The sequence below is a fragment of the Panthera pardus genome, unplaced genomic scaffold, assembly GCF_024362965.1.
Source record: "Panthera pardus isolate Hobbes unplaced genomic scaffold, ASM2436296v1 HiC_scaffold_21, whole genome shotgun sequence".
Classification (NCBI taxonomy): Eukaryota; Metazoa; Chordata; class Mammalia; order Carnivora; family Felidae; genus Panthera; species Panthera pardus.
Window position 1 is genome coordinate 1,329,268 of NW_026526777.1, and position 20,704 is coordinate 1,349,971.

The window sequence follows — 20,704 nt, forward strand, 5'->3', positions numbered from 1 at the left end:
CGCACGTCCCGCGCCCCCGCCCAGCTGCCCCGGGCCCCGCCCCCAGGGCGCGCACGCCGCCGCGTCCTCGCGTAGCTGGCGGGCGCGGCGATAGGAGCGCCGAGGGGTGCGGGGGCGCGGGGGTTCCAGCGCGCCGGCGGCGGGGCGCGGGGTCGGCCGGGCGCGCTCAGTCCCGCCGCGCGGCCTTTCTGCTCGGCTCGTTCCTCTGTCTTGCGCCGTCTTCATGACACTTCTGCGGCTTACTTTGTGAGGTTTGGAGGTTTAAAAGGGACCTGGAAGTTGTCATTTACGAGTGTCGCCCCTCCACACAGCTTTTGAGGCGCGGTGGTGAGGTCTGATTGTCCGGCACAGCCAGTAAATATCCAGTTCTTAAAACAGCCCGGTTACCTAGCCGCCGCAAGGAGGGGCGGCCCCCTTTTGTCCTGAGCGAAAGGTAGGCACCTGTGGGTCAGGAGGTAAGGCCGTGGAGGAAGGGTTTGAGAAAAGGAGGGATGGAGAATCAGGTGCTGAAAGAGGGGAAGACACTCGAGAACTGTATGTTCCGAACTCACACATAATACATGGGAAGTGTAAATGAACTGAGTTGGAAAAGGGAGGGGGAGGGGGGAGAAGAGGAAGGAGGAGACCTTGAGACAAACTGGACCGAGTTAGAGGCATGATGGAAGGAACTGAGACATAGAAACGAAAAAGAAAAAATAACCTGAGAGTATATTAATTCAGGACATATCAGAGGGGAGCTGGGATGGAAGGTAGTTAGATGGAGATTAGATCGGTTAGCCAGAAATGGTTTAGGAAAGGTTCCCTAAAATAGAAGAGTAAGGGTAATGAAGGGGTTGGAAGGAAAGAGGGGAAAATTCCCTTCCTCTTCCACGAACACCTTTCCGGATCATGCGTTCATTCAGCAAGCATTTGCTGAGTATCCACGGTGTGTGCCAGGCGCAAGGCTCCTGTTCTTTGGAACCCCAGAGTCTAATGGGAGAGAAAGACCTGTAAACGAATAATGGCAGCCTTGTGACAAGAGCTGCCATGAACACTGTAAGAAGGCTCTGGACTAGAGGCGCCTGGGTGGCTCAGTTGGTTAAGTATCAGACTCTTCACCTGAGGTCATGATCCCACAGTTGGTGAGTTTGAGCCCCAAGTCAGGCTCTGCACTGAATGTGGAGCCTGCTTGGGATACTGTCTCTCCCTCTCTGCCCCTTCCCCAGTTGTGTTCTCTCTCTCTCTCTCTCTCTCTCTCTTTCTCAAAATAAATAAATAAACTTAAAAAAAAAGAAAGAAAGCCCTGGATTAGATCTAGTTGGGGAAAGGAGACTTGGAAGTGTGTTTCTAGGTTTCCTAGAGGAGATACTATGTGAGGCAACACTTGGAAAGTGAATTGGAAAAGAATACCGGGTAGAGAAAGTATTTGCAGAGGGCTGGAGACAAGGTAGAATAAAGCCTTTCAGCATGATTAGAGTCCTGGCTTTCAAGAGAGGGACTATCAGAAGAGAGGCTATTGAAATTAGGTCCAAATTTTGCAGGGCCTGGCAGGTCATTTTAAGGAGCTTACAGGTAACCCTACAGAAGATGGACAGGTTTGAAGGACATGTTACATTTGAATCTTAGGAAGGTAACTCTGGCAGACTGTGGGAAAAGAATTGGCCTGAGAGAGTATAGGGCCCCTTATAGAGGCTTCTGAAATAACCTAGGTGAAAAAATGCTGAAGGCTTGAAATAAGTCAGTGGCAATAAGAAACGGAGATGAGGGGAAGAATTTGAGATGTTTGGGAACTTCTAGCACTGAACATCACACAGCACCGCAGTCTCCTTGTTCTGTCTGCATACGGGCACAGCTGAGCTTGGCTTTACAGCGGGACTTTTGTATTCAACTTTGTGTCCGCAGTCACTCTTGCTGAAAGTTAGCAGTATGAATTTGCAAATGAAATACTAGGAGGAATATGGAGAAGACGAGAAGAAAGGAGTATGTCTAGGAGAGTGCTGAGAGGAAGACAGTGAAATGCAGGAAGTCCGTGAATTGGAGTGACCGTTCCCCACCTCTTCTTTGGTCCCCAATTCCTCGCCCTCCGGAGACTCCGGGATCTACAACCAGCGTCCGCTTTTCCCGCCATTCACGGACGGCTCCGCCTCCCTATAGCTCATTGGCTAAGAGCTCATCAACACCAGATCACGCCCCCTTCGTGACTCCGGCTGTGTTTCCCTGCCTCTTCCTCCCTTACTTGGGGGCCCGCCCCCATCTGCTAGGCCACGCCCATGCCGGAGTCTTCCCTGGAGGCGGGCTTCCTTGGCCCCGCCCCCTCCTGGGGAGGCTCCCGCCAGGGGGCGCCGCGCAACCCGCCGCCTGCCTCCCGCCCGCGAGTCTGGCGCACACACCCCCTCCGCCCCGCAAGCCGGCAGCTCGGAGCCCGCCGGGCTGCGCCGGCTCCTGCTCCGGGAGGGGTCGGCGTCCCGGATGGCCGCGGCAGGGTCTAGGACGCCAAGCGTGTAAGCCACCGGGCATCATGGAGGCAGAGCAGCGGCCGACTACGGGAGCTGGCGAACGGGCGACCCCTGGGCTGGAAGCGGCGCCTCTGGCTGCTCCGGCGCCTGTGACCGCGGCCTCGGGACCGCTGCCCGGGTCTGGGCCCGAGCCCAAGAGAAGGCAACTCGGGACGCTGCTCCAGCCCACGGTCAACAAGTTCTCCCTTCGCGTGTTCGGCAGCCACAAGGCAGTGGAAATCGAGCAGGAGAGGGTCAAGTCAGCGGGGGCCTGGATCATCCACCCCTACAGCGACTTCCGGTACTGGGGCCCCAGCAAGGAGGGCGGGGGACACAGATCCCACCCCCATGGGCCGCGACACGGAGGCAGGGCACGCCTCACCCTCTACAGACTCTTCGTTTCCGGCCCGGGGGTCCTTGGGTGGGACAACAGAGTCACTTCCCCCAGTCTAGCCTGGGAATTCTTGGGCGAGGGATCCCCAGCCGGAGGTCTTCAGTGACTTGACACCAGAGGAGACACCAGAGACCTGGGTTTACCGTTTCAGGAATCCAGAACTCCACCTGGACCACAGAGACTACTGGAGTTAGGGACGACTGCCTCCTGCAGTCCTGCCGGCTGGGGATCTGGGAAATTATGCCATGTCCCAAGGCTCGGGGTCAGCCTGAGGGGGAAACCGAGCTCTGCTGTCTCCTACCCCCAGCACCTGCCTAGTTCAACAGGGCCGACTACCAGGAAAAATAGAGACGCTGGCGGGGCGCGGGCCGGGGATGTCCCGGCTGCGGTTCTTGCCGCTGTCCCTGGTGCTGAAGGCGGGATGTAGCGGGGCAGGGCCGGGACTCCCAGCGATTGAGGAAGCAACGGCAGGGGCACCCTCCCAGGTGCCTATCAGAGGGACCGAGGGTGGAGGTGGGGCCATTTCACAGTCCCCGTCAGGCTGTACCTCTACATCAAGGTCGCTAGGGGAGGAGAGCAGCTCTGTCCTTGGGGGAAATGAAGGACAGCTTTTGGATGAGGCAACAGTGTGTCCAAAGCACCTCAGGTGGGGAGCAAAATGAGCAGGAAAGATGAGGTGTGGATCAGGAGCCTGGAAACACAATTGGAGACCTGGACATCATTTTGAACCCACAGACATACACACTCCCTAAATGTTCCTCTTTCTCCCATTGTTCCTTTCTCTCCCCTATTCTTTACTGCCTCATCCCTACCCCACCAGTGCACCTGTTTTAGCCTCCTGTGATCTCCCCCCCCCATTTTACCCGCAGATGTGTCCCCAGAAGCTGTGTATTATCATGCCGCTTCTCTGTCTTCTCTACTGCATCACCCGCTAAGCTTGTGACTGCCTGTGAGTCAGGCTGTGAAGATGCTCCATGGCTGGGCGAGCCCTCTCCTCTCCCCTCCCCACCCCTCCCCACCCCTCCCCTCCCCTCTCCCCCCCTCCTCTCCGCTCCCATCCCCTCCTTTCTCCTCCCCTCCCCTCCTTTCTCCTCCCCTCCCCTCCTTTCTCCTCCCCTCCCTCCCCTCCCCTCTGCTCTCAGCACACAGTACAGGACTCTCCAGTGGCCCAGGAGGGAGGGGAAGGGGGGGGGGGGTCAAGGATTTGTTGTTGATGGAAAGCACACGGTCTGAGGGGCTTCCTGGAGACCTGGCTTTGGGGACCCCTGTGCTTCTTTTAGAAGCTGAAGAGATTGATTTTGTAGTCAGAGTCAGAAAGGGCTGAGTCCTGACTTGATACTGCAATTAGGTGTGTCCTGGAATTAAACCACTCTAGCTAACGCTGTTTTTAACCACTTCAGACTTCTCCGCATGAAAGCTTCGCTAGCTTCCTCCTGACCTCTCCTTTCCACACTTTCACCACAGCAGTGTGGCTCTCCCCTGCCAGTGCCCTTGTCTGGGCTTGGCCAGAGCGCCAGCAGGCACAGGGAGATTAGGGAAGGAAAGGCGTGCAGAGCTTTTCACCGCGCTGCCTCAGGATCTCCTGTGGAGCTTCTCTATGTGCAACCCTGTCTGAGGTGCTGGGGAGGGGGGTGGGGCATCCCTAAAAAGCTCAGTTCGGATGGGAGGCAGAACAGACTCCCCCCCCCCCCCCCCCCGTTCCATACCCTGACACAGATGAGCAGATCCCAGCAGAGAACCAGGAACTATGGGTCCAGCTGGGTTGGGAAGGGAAGGAGGGGTGGGGTGGGGAGGGCCGGGGAGGGCGTGAAAGCCTAGACTAGGAATGGGCAGAGAGCTGAGATGGAAGCAGCAGCAACCTCTTCAGAAATCTGGGAAGAAAAGGTGGGTGAGTCATAAAACCAACCAGTGCTTGTATGGCACTATCGTATCCATTGTCTCAGTGTGTGTGTTTTCAACACTCCTGGGAGGTTAGCACAGGGTAGTTTATCTTTTTATTTTACTTTAAGATATATAATATAGTGACATAAATCATGTACATGATATTACGTATACATTATACGTATTAAGCAGGTATATGTATCTGTACATATGTACATGTATACAGTGAGGATGTATACATATAGTAGGTGCGTGTGTATAGCAGGCATCTGGGTAGGATAGTGTATAATGATACATCATGTTGCATATATATTCAAAACGCACGTGTGTGTATACATACATATATATACGTCTACGTGCACACACATGTGTATATGTCATTCCAAGGCACACCCCCCCTGTAACGACCATCCAGGTCAGGAGAGGCTAGGTTGCTGGCACCCCAAAGCATCCTTACTGCTCCCACAGTCCTTTCTGCAACCTACTTTTCTAACTTCTGAGGCACTCATTTTCTTACTTTTCTTCATAGTTTTACCACTTTTCTGTGAATTGCTAAATACTGCAATTTAGTCTTGCCTGTTTTTGAACTCTGTACAAGTGAACTCATCCACTGTGTATCCTTTTATTTCTCGTTTTGTTCAACATTGAATTTGCAAGATTCAGCATGAGGCTGCCGTTGGGTGGTGTCGGGGTTGTCTATTATTCTGGGGCGTGAGTATACCACAGTCTATTCACCTACTGTGTTTATATTATTTATCTGCATTTTTCTACGGATGGACGTGTGGGTCATTTCCAGATCCAATGCTGCTATGAACATTTCTGTATACATCTCCTGGAGCACATATTTCCCTTGAGCGTGTGTATGCTCCTAATGGAATTGCTGGGTGGCAGGGAATGCAAATGTTTAGCTTTACTAGATAATAGCAAACTGGCTTCCCAAATGGTGGTCCCAGTTTACATTCCCGCCAGCTGTAAGTGGCCATCCCGTTATTCGGTAATCCTTGCCCGCTCTTGGCTGTATCAGACTATCTGCCGTTTGTCTGGTGGCTGGTGAAGTGTCATCCTGGCCTTCCTCCCCACCCCACCCCCACCTTAGGTTTTACTGGGACCTGATCATGCTCCTGCTGATGGTGGGGAACCTCATTGTGCTGCCTGTGGGCATCACCTTCTTCAAGGAGGAGAACTCCCCACCTTGGATCGTCTTCAATGTCCTCTCTGACACTTTCTTCCTGTTGGATCTGGTACTCAACTTCCGCACAGGCATCGTGGTAGAGGAGGGTGCTGAAATCCTGCTGGCCCCTCGCGCCATCCGGTCTCGCTACCTGCGCACCTGGTTCCTGGTCGACCTCATCTCCTCCATCCCCGTGGATTACATCTTCCTGGTGGTGGAGCTGGAGCCACGACTGGACGCCGAGGTCTACAAAACGGCGCGGGCCCTACGCATCGTGCGCTTCACCAAGATCCTCAGCCTCCTGCGGCTGCTCCGCCTCTCCCGCCTCATCCGCTACATACACCAGTGGGAGGAGGTGGGGCAGGGAGGTGGGCAGGGGGGCTCGCAGGCCCCTCCGGGACGGCACTATGGGTGGGGCTCCTGGTGATGCCACGGGGTGAGGCGGCTGGGTGGGCTGCCTCCAAAGTGGGTGGGTCAGTAGCAGGGGCAGAGTGAGGGTTCAGGGGGTACCCCCCCACACACACCCGGAGGTGAGGAGGGCGGAGCGCAGAGGCTGGAGGAGCGCTTGCAGGTTAGCTGGACTCTGGAAGGAGGGAGTGGGAGACATTGGAGTTCCAGCGGCTGGGGAGCAGGATTTAGGGGTGCAGAGTGTGGGCTGTGCAGTTTCTTTGCCTGTGATCGTATCCCAGTTTACTATACGCTATAGGAGACTTGGTTTCCTCTTCTAGAAGATGAAAATGTTAAATACACTTACACATGATGAGGTGTATCATAAGGATAAAAGGAAATAATACCTGTAACTTAATACCTCCTAGAACAGTGCCTGGGACATAGTAAGTTGTCAGCGTGTTTTCTGTGAGTGTTACTGGAGGGAAGGGGGCTGTTGGCATGAATCCTCGCACACGTGCCCCGAGGACATGACACCGGGCATGCCCTCTCTCCTCTTTTCCAGTGGGCACAGCCTGGGCAGCTTGTGCAGTAGATTTTTTTGAGTTTCTGCTGTGACACTGTGTGTGATTCTGGGCACGTGACTGGCATCGATTCCCTCTCCGTAAGATCAGAGAGTAGTAACACAGCCGACTCTGTATTAGCTGTACGTGTGTGCTGTAGAGCTCTGTGCAAACGAATAATAGCGCATTTTAAAGATCCGTGGGGGCTGGGGCTAGAGAGGAGTTCAAGGAGAGAATTGGCAAGGCCAGGAATAGAGGAGGACCGGCGGGGAGGGGTCCCGTCCACAGCCGCCGTTCCTCGGAATCCTCAGATCTTTCACATGACCTACGACCTGGCGAGCGCGGTGGTTCGCATCTTCAACCTCATCGGGATGATGCTGCTGCTGTGTCACTGGGACGGCTGCCTGCAGTTCCTGGTCCCCATGCTGCAGGACTTCCCCCCTGACTGCTGGGTCTCCATCAACCACATGGCGGTGAGGACTCCCACGACTCTGCCTTCCGGGCCCTCGAAGGGCTCTCGTGCTTGAGTAGCGGGGCCGAGCACTGGGGCCGGAGACGGGAGCTGCCGAGCGAGGAGGTGGGGAGCTGAGGGTGGGGGAGGCTACCTACAGGAAGTGCTTTTGTGTTGGAGGGAGCAGGCAGGGCAGGAAACCTAGGCAAAACGGACCCCCCCACCCCAGGCTGCGGAGAGGCCCCCAGAACCAAACTGAAGTGCCTCCTGGGAGGCCAGTCTGAAGCAGAAAGGGGCACACAGAAGGACCACCAGAGAGGGAAGGCGGGGGGGCAGGAGGACAAGGAGGCTCTGAGGAGGCTGTGCCCAGCTGTGCAGTACACTCTGCCCTCCAGAACCACTCGTGGGGACGCCAGTACTCCCACGCCCTGTTCAAGGCCATGAGCCACATGCTGTGCATTGGCTACGGGCAGCAGGCACCTGTCGGCATGCCCGACGTCTGGCTCACCATGCTCAGCATGATCGTGGGCGCCACATGCTACGCCATGTTCATCGGCCATGCCACCGCCCTCATCCAGTCCCTGGACTCTTCCCGACGTCAGTACCAGGAGAAGGTGAGCAGGGGCAGGAGAAGGAAGGGGTGGGCCTGCAGGGGGGCTAGGGGCTGGGTAGCTCAACTTGAGGCCTGTGCTCATGCTCCTGTTGGGTCTCCGTGTCCTTCCCTGCCCTGTGTCTGTTTGTGTGTAACTTCTTCCTTGTTTGGCCCTATGTCCCTGTCCCTGGGCCCCTCCCCTGCCCATGTCTGGACTTTCCTGTCACTGTGCTGTGTGTGCTCCCCGTATCCACTGTTACCCACATGTCCTTCTGTGGCCCTGTGTACCCCCTCTGTCTCCATGTCTCACCCCTCCGGGTCTGGCCTGTGTCTGTGATCTTTCTTCCACACATACCCCGCCACTGCTCCTGCGCCACGCGTGTCTCTGCACCCTCTCACCCACTGCCGTCGCCCGCCCCCCAGTACAAGCAGGTGGAGCAGTACATGGCCTTCCACAAGCTGCCCGCCGACACTCGGCAGCGCATCCACGAGTACTACGAGCACCGCTACCAGGGCAAGATGTTCGACGAAGAGAGCATCCTGGGCGAGCTGAGCGAGCCGCTTCGGGAGGTGGGACTGGGCCCCGGAGGGGGCTGTGCAAGGACCGGGGCTTCTGAGGTGCCGTCTGGGGTACGGGCTCCTGGTCAGCAGGTGCACCTATAGGGAGTGGGGCCTGCGGAGGGCCTCGTGGGAGGCCAGGCCTTGGGGGGGGGGGTGCTTTTAGGGATTAGGGTCTTTCTTGAAGGTCTTACGGGGGTGAAGGATACGCGGGGCCTGCAGGGATCTCTGTTTGGGGGGCACGGTCCTGCGGGGGATTACGGGGGAGAGCTCTGGAGGCAGGAGTGCAGGGATGGTCCCAGGCCCACTGAAGCATCCCCATCCTTTGGCAGATCATGACCCCAGGGGTGGGGCCTCTGGAGACAGATGAGCTCGATGGGGGCACCTCGGGGGAGGGGGCACAGCCTGCCTGACAGGCCCCTCCCCTGCCCAGGAGATCATTAACTTCACCTGCCGCGGCCTGGTGGCCCACATGCCACTGTTCGCCCACGCCGACCCCAGCTTCGTCACAGCGGTGCTCACCAAGCTGCACTTTGAGGTCTTCCAGCCAGGGGACCTCGTGGTGCGCGAGGGCTCCGTGGGCAGGAAGATGTACTTCATACAGCACGGGCTGCTCAGCGTGCTGGCGCGCGGTGCCCGGGACACCCGCCTCACCGATGGATCCTACTTTGGGGGTCAGCAGGCCTCAGGGAGGGTGGGGGGACTGGAGCAGGGGACGGAGGGCAGTTGCTCCCCTGGATCACTGTTCCTGCCTGGCTGTGTGCAGAGTCCAAGACTTCTAGCCCTTCCCTAGGCCTCCTGAGTCAGAATCTCTGGGCCTGGGGCCTGGAGCTCTGTGGCTTTAAATAGCTTCCTAAGAGATTCTGATTGGTAGCAGCAGGGCGGGGGTGGGGAAAGTTCCTGGGCCACTGGGCCTTCTAAGACCCTCAAGCGGTGAAGTCTGGGGACCCTAGGAGACGAAGGAAAGACAGGAATCGAGCCATACTGTTCCAGGGGCTTGAGTTGGACGGTTCCCTGGTGGGGTGCCCTGTGGGGAGGGTCCCGGGACCCAGGCTGCGTCAGTGGGGGCCACCCCACCAGATGTCCTCTCTCAGGCCCCAAACCACCCCTGCTCGCTAGCATCCCTGGATGCCCTTTGCCCTTTGGCACTGCTCTTCTCCTTCTGGGTTGCCCTTGGACTTCACGCAAAGGGGTGGGAGGGGCAGGTACACAGAGGGCACTGCCCCAGGCCTGCCCCTCGGACCAGAGCAGAGGAGGTGGCCGGGAATGGAAATGACTGGCATAACGGAGCCAGCAATGCCCACCTGTGTGCCGGCTTTAATCTGGAGAGAGTGAGAAGGATGGAGGGAGACGATGCTTGGGGCGTCTCAGGGCCTTGGCCCCGGGCAGGGAGGGGGCCGGGTCAGCTGCCGCGGGCCCGGTGAGAGGGCGTTCTGGGGACCGCGGTCCTGAGGGCCTCTTCCCGACTTGGACAGAGATCTGTCTGCTGACGCGGGGCCGGCGCACGGCCAGCGTGCGCGCCGACACCTACTGCCGCCTGTACTCGCTCAGCGTGGACCACTTCAACGCCGTGCTGGAAGAGTTCCCCATGATGCGCCGGGCCTTCGAGACGGTAGCCATGGACCGGCTGCGCCGCATCGGTGAGCCTCGTCCAGCCTGTCTGCCCCGGGTCCTGGCCGCGTCCCCGCCCCGCCTCCCCCGCGAGGGGCCCCCAACCTCCCAGGGCCCAGGCTCCGGCGCTTCGGCATCACGCCCCGGCCCGCGCCATTCCCGGCAAATGCCCCGCGAGGCCTCCGGCACAGTGTCCCCCGCCCCTGGAGAGATGGCCCCGTGTCTCTGTGCCGAGTCCTCCTTCCCTCTCGCCCTCTCAGAGACATCCTCTCATCCCTGACCCTCCTTCTCCACCCCTGCCTCCCAACCTCCACCCCCTCCCCCCATCCCCGTCCTCTCCTTCCCATCCCTCACCCGCTGCCGTCCTCCGAGTTCATCTTCTCATGCCCCTGCTCTTTGATACCCGACCTCCAGCTTGGACTCCTTCCCCATCTCCACTCTCTCCCTCCCGGGACCATTTCTAGGCAAGAAGAATTCTGTCCTGCAGCGGAAACGCTCCGAACCAAGTCCGGGCAGCAGCGGGGGCACCATGGAGCAGCACTTGGTACAGCACGACAGGGACATGGCCCGGGGCGTTCGGGGCCTAGCCCCGGGCACAGGAGCTCGGCTCAGCGGAAAGCCAGTGCTGTGGGAGCCCCTGGTGCACGCGCCTCTGCAGGCGGCCGCCGTGACCTCCAGTGTGGCCATCGCCCTGACTCACCAGCGGGGCCCTCTGCCCCTCTCCCCTGACTCTCCAGCTACCCTCCTCGCTCGCTCTGCCCGACGCTCAGCAGGCTCCCCGGCCTCCCCACTAGTGCCCGTCCGAGCCGGCCCTCTGCTGGCCCGGGGCCCGTGGGCATCCACCTCCCGCCTGCCTGCCCCACCTGCCCGAACCCTTCATGCCAGCCTGTCCCGGGCTGGGCGCTCCCAGGTGTCCTTGCTGGGTCCCCCCCCAGGAGGAGGTGGACGGCGACTAGGACTTCGGGGCCGTCCCCTCTCCGCCTCCCAACCCTCTCTGCCTCAACGGGCAGCTGGTGACGGCTCTCCTGGGCGTAAGGGCTCGGGAAGTGAACGCCTGTCCTCCTCAGGACTCCTGGCCAAGCTGCCAGGGACAGCTCAGTCGCCCAGGCCATCAGCACCTGAGCCAGCTGCCCCCCGGGGCCCCCAGCTCTCTGCCAACATGTGAAACCCTTGGGTAAGCTCTTGGGTGCGCCAGTGCGCACCCGAGGGCAGATGCCTCTTGGGGAAGGTCAGGGAGACCCGAAACACGGCCCTGTGGGAATATCTCCCCAGGAGATGGCCTCTGTCCTCAGCTCGGGCACCCTGCAGTCTGTCTGACATCCTCCTAATCCACTCACCCGTTCATCAAATGTACTGAGCGCCTACCACATTCAAGACACTGTGCCAGGCGCTACATGTCCTCACTGCCAAGTAGAAGTGACTCTGAGGCCTCCGAGCAGGGTTTCTCCTGCGATAGTCCTGCCAGGCGCAGGCTCAGCCCCAGGCCCCCGCCTCACGAAGCACAAGTCCTTGTCCCCCCCCCCACCCCCCATCACTGCCAAGCAACTAGATGTCTCTGTTTCCCTGCCCTTGACCCCGCAGGAACCACCTGCTGTGGGTTGACTTCTGTCTCCCTGGCACAGCTGGGCACTGCCAGTCACCTGTGCCTCCGCTTCTGTCAACAGATGTCTTGGCTCCCCAGCGTGGGCACCCACCATCACTGCCGCGTGTGGCCCCTCCCCCTCCATACCTCCTGCCCCCCCCCACACACACACTACTGTGGGAACACCTGTCTCCTGTCAAGTTCGCTGCACCTTCTGTCCCTGTGGTACAACTGTCTTTGTAAACTGGGAGCAGCCTCTTCCCTGCCCCAGTGGTGTCCCCCTTGAGGCCAAGGGACGGTTGGCACGTCCCTATTTAATGTGCCAGCCTGGATCCCCCAGGTGGGGGGCAAGCGGCTGAATCCTTAGGTGGCCATTTTTTTCTTTCCTTCCTCCCTTCCTTGTTTATTCTTATTTATTCAATCATGTAATAATTGTATTTATTCATTTGCTAGTTTTATTTATCATTAATTCATTTTATTCAGCCATTCCGTTATCCCTCCCTCCCTCCCTGTCCTTATAGGGTCCTCGCTCAGCTCTATCAGCAGGCAGCAATATTGAGCCCTCTCCCTACAGGGAGCTGCAGAAGGGTGGACTCTTGCTACTTTTAAGGGTTTTGTTCGGAGTTTAGAGTTTACCATTGGTGAGAGAGAAAGGGGAGGACCCGAGACATCCGAGCCTGGGGAAGGGCAGGCCCTTCAGTACCTTTGCCTTCGCAGGCACAAGGGGAACCCCTTACCCCACGTCCCAGGCCCCACATCTGCTCTACAGTAGCAGAGAATGCAGGGCCAGGACCCTAAGTCATCCTTCTCTTGGGTGAAGAGTCCTGGGTTTTAGAATCACTCCCAAACAGCTGGGTTTAGAAAGAAACTAGAGATACTTGTCTTGGCTCCTGGTTTGTGTGGGGACCAAGGTGGGCAGGAAGGAATGTCTGGGTGCAGGAGGAAGCAGCGGGGCCTCTGACCCAGCAAGGCACGAGGTGGGCATGAGAACAGCCAGGGAGCGGCCTACTGGTGAGGACAGTGACGGGATGAGCCCACGCGGCTCTCTGTGCTCCCCGGCACTGGTCTACCCCAGTTTCCCCCAGAACGGTGGTGCTTTGACGTCACCGTGTCACGGTGAGGAAAGAGGTGGCATTCTCCCCAGGAGATGCATGAGGGCCACACTGAGGGTATCAGACTGCATGGATATGGAACATTTTTTAAATGGTGACTTTGTGGAGACGGTGGACATGATGGCCCTGTTCCCCTCCTCCCCGCAACCCCCCCCCCCCCCCGGTATGGGAAGCCCAGAGGAATAGAATTAACCAGTTAAGCTAGGATTAAAGGCTCAGAGCATCTTAGGCTGAGAGCATTGGGTGCAGGGACGGGAGGACTGGTGCTTCCAGATGGCCAGTGCTTAATTGGACACAGACTTAAGGGGCCTGCGTGAAATGGAGCGGGGAAGGGGCACCCTGGGATGGGGCTGGATGGCAGATGTGGCCTAGGCAGGGAGGGAGGAGAGCAGAGAAGACGGCCGTGGGGCCGTAGGGGTGTGGGGTGGAGGGGGTGGGGGTCCGGGTTGGGCTGTGTCAGCGGGGCACGGCATCTCAGGACACACTCAGCACCCGCATGATGTTGGTGTAGCCAGAGCCAGGTCGCCAGCCTGTCACCACAATCACCAGGTCCCCAACACGGAGGAAGCCATGGAGCTTTCCTAGCAGGGGTGCGGGAGGAAGATGACCATCAGCCGTTGGGGGACGCTGGCCAGCCCCACAGTGAGAACCAGCCGCCACCCTCCGTCTCCTCCAGTGCACAGTGTCCCATAGGTGGCGCCACAGAGAGTGTGGCCGCCGCGGGTGTGCGGGCTGGGCGGCTCAGTACTGGGCCTGCTGCCAGTGCTGCCACGCCCCCGGGAGGAGACAGAGTATGCTCACAGCCACACAGCTGGGGGGACGGGGTCCCCCTTGTACTCTCACCTCTTACTCCTTACGTCCCATCCAGCTCCAGCAGCGGCGGCTGGGCCGACCCCTCTCCCACTGCCCTCCTCAGTGTGTCCCCTGGCCCCCGGAGGCCCAAATAGCCCGGTGTCTTAGTGACCTTCTCAGGGAAAATCTGGGACCAGAGGAGGGAGGCGAGGCCCTTCGAGTGGGTGTGGAAAGTGGGGTCGGGGGCCTGATGACACAGACCTAGGGCTGGGTGGGGAGGAAACCGAGGTGGCTCACCACTCTCAATGCCAAATTGGACCCGGTGATCCACGTCGTCTGCCCAGATGGCCTCTGGAGGTTTACTGTAGAGCACGGGGAAGACCCCTCGGAACAGGTGGGCCTGCCGGGCAGCCTGGGCAGAGCGGGTGACGGCAATGACCATTGCCCGAGGTCGGTACCGAGACAGCAGCTGTGCTGAGCTGCAGGAGGTGGAGAAGGTCTCAGAACAGTGAGGCAGTAGTGAGCCAGGAAACAAGAGTTGGGGTTCTGGTCCCAGGTGTCACAAACAAGCTGTGTGGCCCTGGGTAAGTCATCATATACCTCCGGGCCTTGTTTTTCTCACCTGTAAAATGGGCATAAGAATGCCTGCCCTTCTTACCACATAAGGAAGATAAGACGCAATGAAGGACATGTCAAGGCAGATAATAAGAAACTTCTGGAGAAACATGAAACCCTATCGTACTTAACTCACAAACGTCTCTTGTTAATCCTGACGACTCCACGAGAAAAAGTGGTCTATAGAGCCTGGGTGACTTACCCGAGGTCTCAGGGCCGATTTGAGAGCAAAGACTTGAACTAAAACCTTCTGGGACCTTCTGGAACACTCAGCACTGTAAGGCTTTGTGGGGTGAATGTAGAGGACTTGCTCAGGGGCCCCAGATGCCCAGATGGCCTGGAAGCCAATGTGCCCAGTGATGTCACACTGCCCTTCCAGCTCCCTGGAGCTCACTAGCACAGTTCCTGCCGTGCCCAAGGCCCGCCCCCGCTGGCCTCCCGCTCTCCTGGAGCTCCCTCTGCTCTGGCCCCAGAATTCTATCCTTCGTCCCTGATGACAAGGCCGAACCCAGGCCCGGGGCCCGTCCCAGTGTGCCCCTGACCCAAAGCTCTCTCTCGGTGCTGCCGGCGTCCTCCTTACCGGCCAGACTTGCTCAGCACGACAATGGCAGCAGCACAGCACTTGAAGGAGGCCTCCACCGCGCCGATGGCAGTGACCTCAGTGGGATCCCGGCTCAGGGGCGCCACCCGGCGCAGCTCCTCAAACAGCTGTCGGTGGTAGATGGCAGCCTCGGCCTCCCGGGCGATCTGCGAACACCTGGAGGTCAGGCGGGGGCGAGGCGCTGGAGCCCGGAAGGGGCGGGGCTTCCGGCGCATCTGTCTCGGCGGGGCGCCCCCTACCGCGTGCTGCATCTTTACTGCCTCCACGGGAAATTTGCCCTTGGCGGTCTCCCCCGACAGCATGATGCAGTCCGCCCCGTCCAGCACGGCGTTTGCCACGTCGCTCGTCTCTGCCCGAGTCGGCCGGGGCTTGGCGATCATGCTCTCCAGCATCTGGCGGACATCTGGGCGTCAGAGCTGTAGCAGTCACACTCTGCCTGGGGTCCCTGCCCGAGCTACTTCTCTGCCACTCTCAGAGGGCCCTGAAAGCCAGGGTCACAGCCACGAACTGTGTGCCTCTGGCTGTCCCGTTTCCTCGTCTCAAAACGCGGGCTCACAGTGTCTCTTCCCAGCTCGGTCGCTTGAGGATCAAACACTGGACGGCAAAATGTGCTAGAGACCGAAGGTGAGGATGTTCACCCTCCCCCAGCCCGGAGAACGCGCGGGGCCCCCCGAGGGCTCACTCCAGACCTGCGTGGCACACACAACAGGCTTGCCCGCCAGGTTGCAGCGTCCGATCATCATCTTCTGAGCCAGGAAAACCTTCTCAGGTGGGATCTCGATGCCCAGGTCTCCTCGAGCCACCATGATGCCGTCGCTCACCTCCAGGATCTCATCAAACCTGGGCGGTTGGGGTGTCAGGGCTGAGGAAGGGCCAGGAGACGCCAGGGAGAGGCAGGCTGGAGAAGAGGCAGGGCTTTGGGGACGGCTGGGGCCTGGTGGGGACAGGGACCGAGCCTCACCTCTTCACGCCTTCGTGGTTCTCGATTTTGCTAATGATCTTGATGTTCCGTCCTTCCGGCCCCAGAACTTCCCGGATGGCAGCCACGTCACTGGCTTTCCGCACAAAGGAGGCAAACACGATGTCTACCTCATGCTCCACCCCGAAGCGCAGGTCCCGGGCATCCTGCTCGGACAGCCCCGGCAGGTCCACCTGGGCTCCGGGCAGGTTCACGCCCTTGCGGCTGCCCAGGACGCCGCCGTTCTCCACGTGGGTCTCCAGCCCCTCCGGGCCTGCAGGCATGGAAAGAGCCAGCGTAGGTCAGGGGCGAGCCGGGGGCAGAGTCGTGGAGGGGGGGCACGGGGCTTGGGCCCCCAGGAAATCAGGAACCCGTGTCCTATTGTCTGGCCACCTTGGGGCCTGGGCCGTGCACGGAACAGGCACCGGTGGGCGTCCGTGGGAGGGACGACGAACCCGGCAGTCCGGCCCCAACCCGGGTTGAGCCCTCAAGCCTGGACCCCGGGGGCTCCGGGGACGGGTGGGGGAGGGCGCTGGCCAGGGGCGGGGGCGGCGGGTCTACGAGGCGAGGCGAGGGGGCCAGGGAGAAGGAGCGCACCCCGCGTCCCCGCAGCTGGGGCGGAGGCCCATCCGCACCGATTTTCTGCACCTGGAGGGAGATGAGCCCGTCGTCTATGTAGATACGGCTCCCCACCGACACGACCTTGACGATATTGGGGTAGTCTACCCACACGGTGTTCGCGTCCCCCCGCGTCCGGAACGCCGGGTCCACGGTCACCAGCACCCGGGAGCCCTTCACTAGCTCCACTTCGGTCTCGGGGCCCTAGGGGCGGGGCCAGAGGGGCCGTGAGACCCGCCCCCGGGCCCCCCCACCCCCGGCCCCGCCCCCAAGCCCCGCCCCTCTCACCCCCTGCAGGACCCCGGTGCGTATCTCGGGTCCCTTGGTGTCCAGAGCGATGGCCACGGGTCGGTAGCTGAGCGGAGAAGTTGCAAAGCTCTGCACGGCCTCCCGGATGTTGGCGATGGACTGAGCGTGGTACTGCGGACCAGCGAGCGGGCGTTTCAGGGGAAGGTCGCCAGGGCGCCCCCCCCACCCCGTCCCGCGCAGGCCTTGGCCCCGCCCACCCGGCCCCGCCCCGCCCCGCACCTCATGGGAGCCGTGCGAGAAGTTGAGGCGCGCAATGTTCATCCCGGCCTTGATCATCTCCTTGAGGCGCTCCACCGACTGCGAGGCCGGCCCTGGAAGCGGGGATCCGCTCAGGCGACCTTCTTCCCAAAGCCGGGGGTGGGGGGGTGGGGGGGGGGCAGCAAACCCATCACCGCGCCACGGGAGGCCGGAGACCCGACCTTTATTCCCTGAGCAGCCTCTACTCCCCCGTCAGCAGCTCTGCTTCCCTCTGCAGCCAACACCTGCCTCCCGGGGGTGGGGGCGCTGTGGGGGGCTCGGAGGGGAGCGTCCTCAGCCGGGCGGCGATGTAGGTGCTGCAGGGCGGGGGTCCCCCGGCGCGGGAGGGGGCACGGCAGGAGACGGCTGCCGGGTCGGGCATTTGGGGTCCGTCTGGGCCTTTGGAGCCGAGAGGCCTTCTAGGCCCGAGCGAGCTGCCCTGCCCCCCTCCCCCCCCCCTCCCCGCTCTGCCGACCTCCCCAGCCCGAGCCATCCGTGCTCTCCTCTCTGCTGGAGCGTTCCCATCAGCATGGAAGCCTGTGTTCTCGGTTTCATCACCAAACACCCTCTGAGCCCCAGTTCCCCTCCGGCTCCAGCCCTGTCTCCTTGCTCTCCTTTGAAGAACAACTCGTCGCAGGAGTTCTCAGAGCTCGCTGCCTCTGGTCCTCCCCCCGCCCCCTGTTCTTCCTTGTTCGGGCTCCAGTCGGCGCTGGCCTCCCGCCTCGCCGGCACCTTTTCCTGCCAGGGTCACCGGGAACCTCGGTGTCGCTAAATGCGGCCACTGGCCCCTCGGCAGCACCTGACACGCGTCCTCACGTGGCTTCCAGGACGCGCCCCTCCTGGCTTCCTGCTCCCGGGGCGGCCGCTCCTTCTCTGCCTCTGTTGCTCCCCCCTCCCCCTCGCCCTTCACATCAGATGCCTGATTCTCTTCGCTCCCTTGGTGGTAGTCTGGTGGCTTCAAATGCCATCTAGATGCTGGCACCTCCCACATTTATATCTGCCACTCGGACCCTGCCCCAAACCCAGACCTGTGTTTCTGGTTGACTCTGTGCCCCTCAAACTCCCCCGCCCCTAGCGAGCTCCTATCTCCTCCCCTCAAAACCTCTCCTCCACCGTCTTTCCTGCTCAGTTGATAATGGGACCTTCTAGTTGACTCCTCTCTGATTCCTTCTTCAGCCCCACCGCCACCCCAGTCTCCCCAGTACAGCCAGGGCGGCCCTAGTGCAGTGGGAGACCAGTCATTCTCCTGCTCATTGCTGGGCCGTCGTTTCCCACTTCTCTGGGTGGGGGGACCCCACTCAGACTGTGACAGTGGCTACCAGGCCCTACATGGCCTTCTCTCTACAATACCTTCATCCGGCCACTCTCCCCTTGATGTCTTCTAACCGTCCCAGCCTCTTTGACTCAGGGCCTGTGTGCTGGCTGCCCCCTGGTCTGGAACTCTCCCCCACCCGCCACAGACACCGCCCTCCTCACATCTCCTTCCGTCTCTGCGCAGATCTGATCTTCTCCCCGCTTGGGACGGCAGCCTGCCCCCCCCCCACCCCCCGCCCTTGGTCCCTTCCTCCACTCCATTTTTCTTTTTTCCATTGTTCTTATCACTTTTTCACGTGCTAAATATTTACTCCTTTTTAAGTTATTATGTTTAGCCTTTTTCCATTTTTATTATTTTGAGAGAGAGAGAAAAAGAGCACCCGTGGCAGAGGGTCAGAGCGAAGGAGAGACAGAATCCCAAGCAGGCTCTGCAACAGCGCAGGGCCCCATGTAGGGCTCGAACCCAGAAGCTGGGAGATCGTGACCTGAGCCGAGGTCAAGAGTTGGACGGTTAGCTTAACTGACTGGGTCACCCCGGGGCCCCTACAGTTAGTATTTATTGTCTCACCCAGCTGGGTTGTCAGCTCCCCAGGGGTCAGGATCTTTGTCTGCTTCATTGATCTACCCCCAGGGCCTGGGCCTGACACCTTGGCTACCAAGCCTCAACAAGTATCTGTTGAATGAATGACCCGGCCAGAGGTCCGGGAGGCTGGGGGGTGGGGGGGGTTGCTTACCGATGGTGGCGATGATGCAGGTACTGCGGGCGGCCACGGGCTCCGAGTCGATGTCCAGCAGGCACAGGTGCTCCAGGAAGGTGTCCGCCATGGCGGCCGACAGCTGCTGCCGCTCGAAGAAGGCGGTGCCCAGCTCGCGGGCCAGGTGGGCCCCGCTGACCCGCCGTAGGTACCCGGCTGGCCCTGCAGCAGAAGAGGGCTGTGTGGGCCCCCGCCTCACCCCCCCCCCTTCATCCCAGCGCTGCGCTCCCGCCCTGAGCGCTCCAGGTTTCCCGGGGTCCTTCCTCGGGCCTGGGCACTCTACATGCATTATCCTACCTAGTTCCAAGGATCCTGTGGAGCGAGTACCGTTACGTGCTCTACAAGTGTCCCCATTTTCCAGAGAAGGAGACAGGGGTTGAGGAAGATTAAATAAATTGCCCCAGATCATAGAACTTCTAAGTAACAGAGATGGGATGCGTGTCCGGGTCTGACCCACTCCGGCCTGCCCTCACAAGCCCGACCTCCCGCCTTTCAGCTGCTGACTTCCCTCAGCCTCGGCCCATCACCATCTCTGGTCCACACTGGCTGCTCATTGTCCAGAATCACCCAGTCCCCTTTCCTAAGGTTCCCGTTTTCTTCCTTCCAATTGGTGGACTTCCCGAGCCCCTCCTCTGAGTTCCCCAGCCCCTTCAATGCTACTCTGGTCCCAGGGTCCCCGGAGCTTGACCCGGCCCAGCCCAGAGGAGCCCCACGTCCAGCCGCACCCTCCATGCTCCCGGGTGCCCTCCTGTCTCTGGGTGTCTGCCCCACACTGTCTGTGGCCGAGGCATGAGGCACGGGGCTAGGGAGCAGTTGTGTGTGCTGGTTAAAGTGTCACCACCAGGGGCCAGAGTCCAGGCAACACGGGCATACCCCGTGGTTCCCGTGCGGCAGGCTCCTGTGTGCTCTGCCTACAGGCGCTGGGAAAGAGGCTCAGGCCAGGGCCCAAAACTTAACACCGGGGAGACTCCAATAAACACAGACCCCCACCCCCACCCCCGCCCCAATGCCAAGGCCCTCTCGGCCGGCAGCAGATGTCTATTATTTGTATCTCTACCTCCGCTCCTGATTTCCACCCTCGTTGCCTCCTATGCAGTGGCTTCTGTTGCCTCTCCTTACCTCCTGGAGCCCCGATCAGGATGGTATTTATGAAGTCCCTTAGGGAATTAGAGATCCTTGACCAAAAGTCCTGGGGTGGCACATTCTCCTGGCGGGACATGCTACAAAGGAAGGGACTATGTGTGGGGTGGGAGCATGGGCAAACTACTGTCTTATCTAAGGGACCAGAGAAGAGAAGAGGGGCACGCCCTGCTGGCTGCCCGGGTCCCCACACGCTGTCCCTCCCCCAGGCTTGCACGTGCTCTGCCCCGTCTCCTGGCATTCCCCCTCTCTCATCCATTTTTCCCGGTAAGTCTTCAATCCACTCATGCTGTCATCAACCTGAATAGAGATTTTGGTGATATGGCCCCTTTTCCTTTGTCCTTTACTGAAATGAGCCCTAGATGAATCCGGGAACAGGAGGATTTATGGTAGAGACTGGAGCCTGAAGGAAGGGCCTGGGGAGCACTTTGATGGTGTGGGGACAGTCTCTGGACGGGCTCTGATGGCATCGCTGTCACCGGGACGCTGGCTACCTTTTGCTCATTGACCAATACTTATGCACCACCTACTTCGTGCCAGGTCCTGAGGATACAACGGTGGGCAAAACAGGGCCTTTGTCCTCTATGGA

The 20,704-nt window shown here is 60.0% G+C and overlaps 2 protein-coding genes across 6 annotated transcripts; one reads left to right on the top strand and one right to left on the bottom strand.

Moving 5' to 3' along the window:
* The first annotated feature begins 111 nt into the window (after positions 1 to 111).
* On the top strand, positions 112 to 12,109 carry HCN3 (hyperpolarization activated cyclic nucleotide gated potassium channel 3). 3 transcript variants are annotated; one of them, XM_053908786.1, is made up of 9 exons: positions 112 to 1,121; positions 1,882 to 2,775; positions 5,846 to 6,275; positions 7,182 to 7,343; positions 7,717 to 7,935; positions 8,337 to 8,483; positions 8,905 to 9,145; positions 9,947 to 10,111; positions 10,547 to 12,109. In XM_053908786.1, the coding sequence occupies exons 2-9, from the start codon at positions 2,498 to 2,500 to the stop codon at positions 11,245 to 11,247; spliced, it is 2,343 nt and encodes a 780-aa protein (XP_053764761.1). In that variant the 5' UTR covers positions 112 to 1,121; positions 1,882 to 2,497; the 3' UTR covers positions 11,248 to 12,109. The 3 variants fall into 3 exon arrangements, with proteins under 3 accessions (XP_053764761.1, XP_053764762.1, XP_019286893.1); XM_053908787.1 differs by having other exon boundaries at positions 112 to 433; XM_019431348.2 differs by lacking the exon at positions 112 to 1,121 and having other exon boundaries at positions 1,271 to 2,775.
* PKLR (pyruvate kinase L/R) lies at positions 12,097 to 20,209 on the bottom strand. Of its 3 annotated transcripts, none has more exons than XM_053908790.1 (11): positions 20,095 to 20,209; positions 18,955 to 19,137; positions 16,889 to 16,980; positions 16,649 to 16,780; positions 16,378 to 16,564; positions 15,746 to 16,016; positions 15,474 to 15,624; positions 15,024 to 15,176; positions 14,764 to 14,930; positions 13,866 to 14,047; positions 12,097 to 13,357 (listed from the first exon to the last, which is right to left on the bottom strand). In XM_053908790.1, exons 1-11 carry the CDS (start codon positions 20,192 to 20,194, stop codon positions 13,251 to 13,253), a joined length of 1,725 nt encoding a protein of 574 aa, XP_053764765.1. In that variant the 5' UTR covers positions 20,195 to 20,209; the 3' UTR covers positions 12,097 to 13,250. The 3 variants fall into 3 exon arrangements, with proteins under 3 accessions (XP_053764765.1, XP_053764766.1, XP_053764764.1); XM_053908791.1 differs by lacking the exon at positions 20,095 to 20,209 and adding an exon at positions 19,701 to 19,811; XM_053908789.1 differs by lacking the exon at positions 20,095 to 20,209 and adding an exon at positions 19,273 to 19,661.
* Between the last annotated feature and the right edge of the window lie 495 nt (positions 20,210 to 20,704).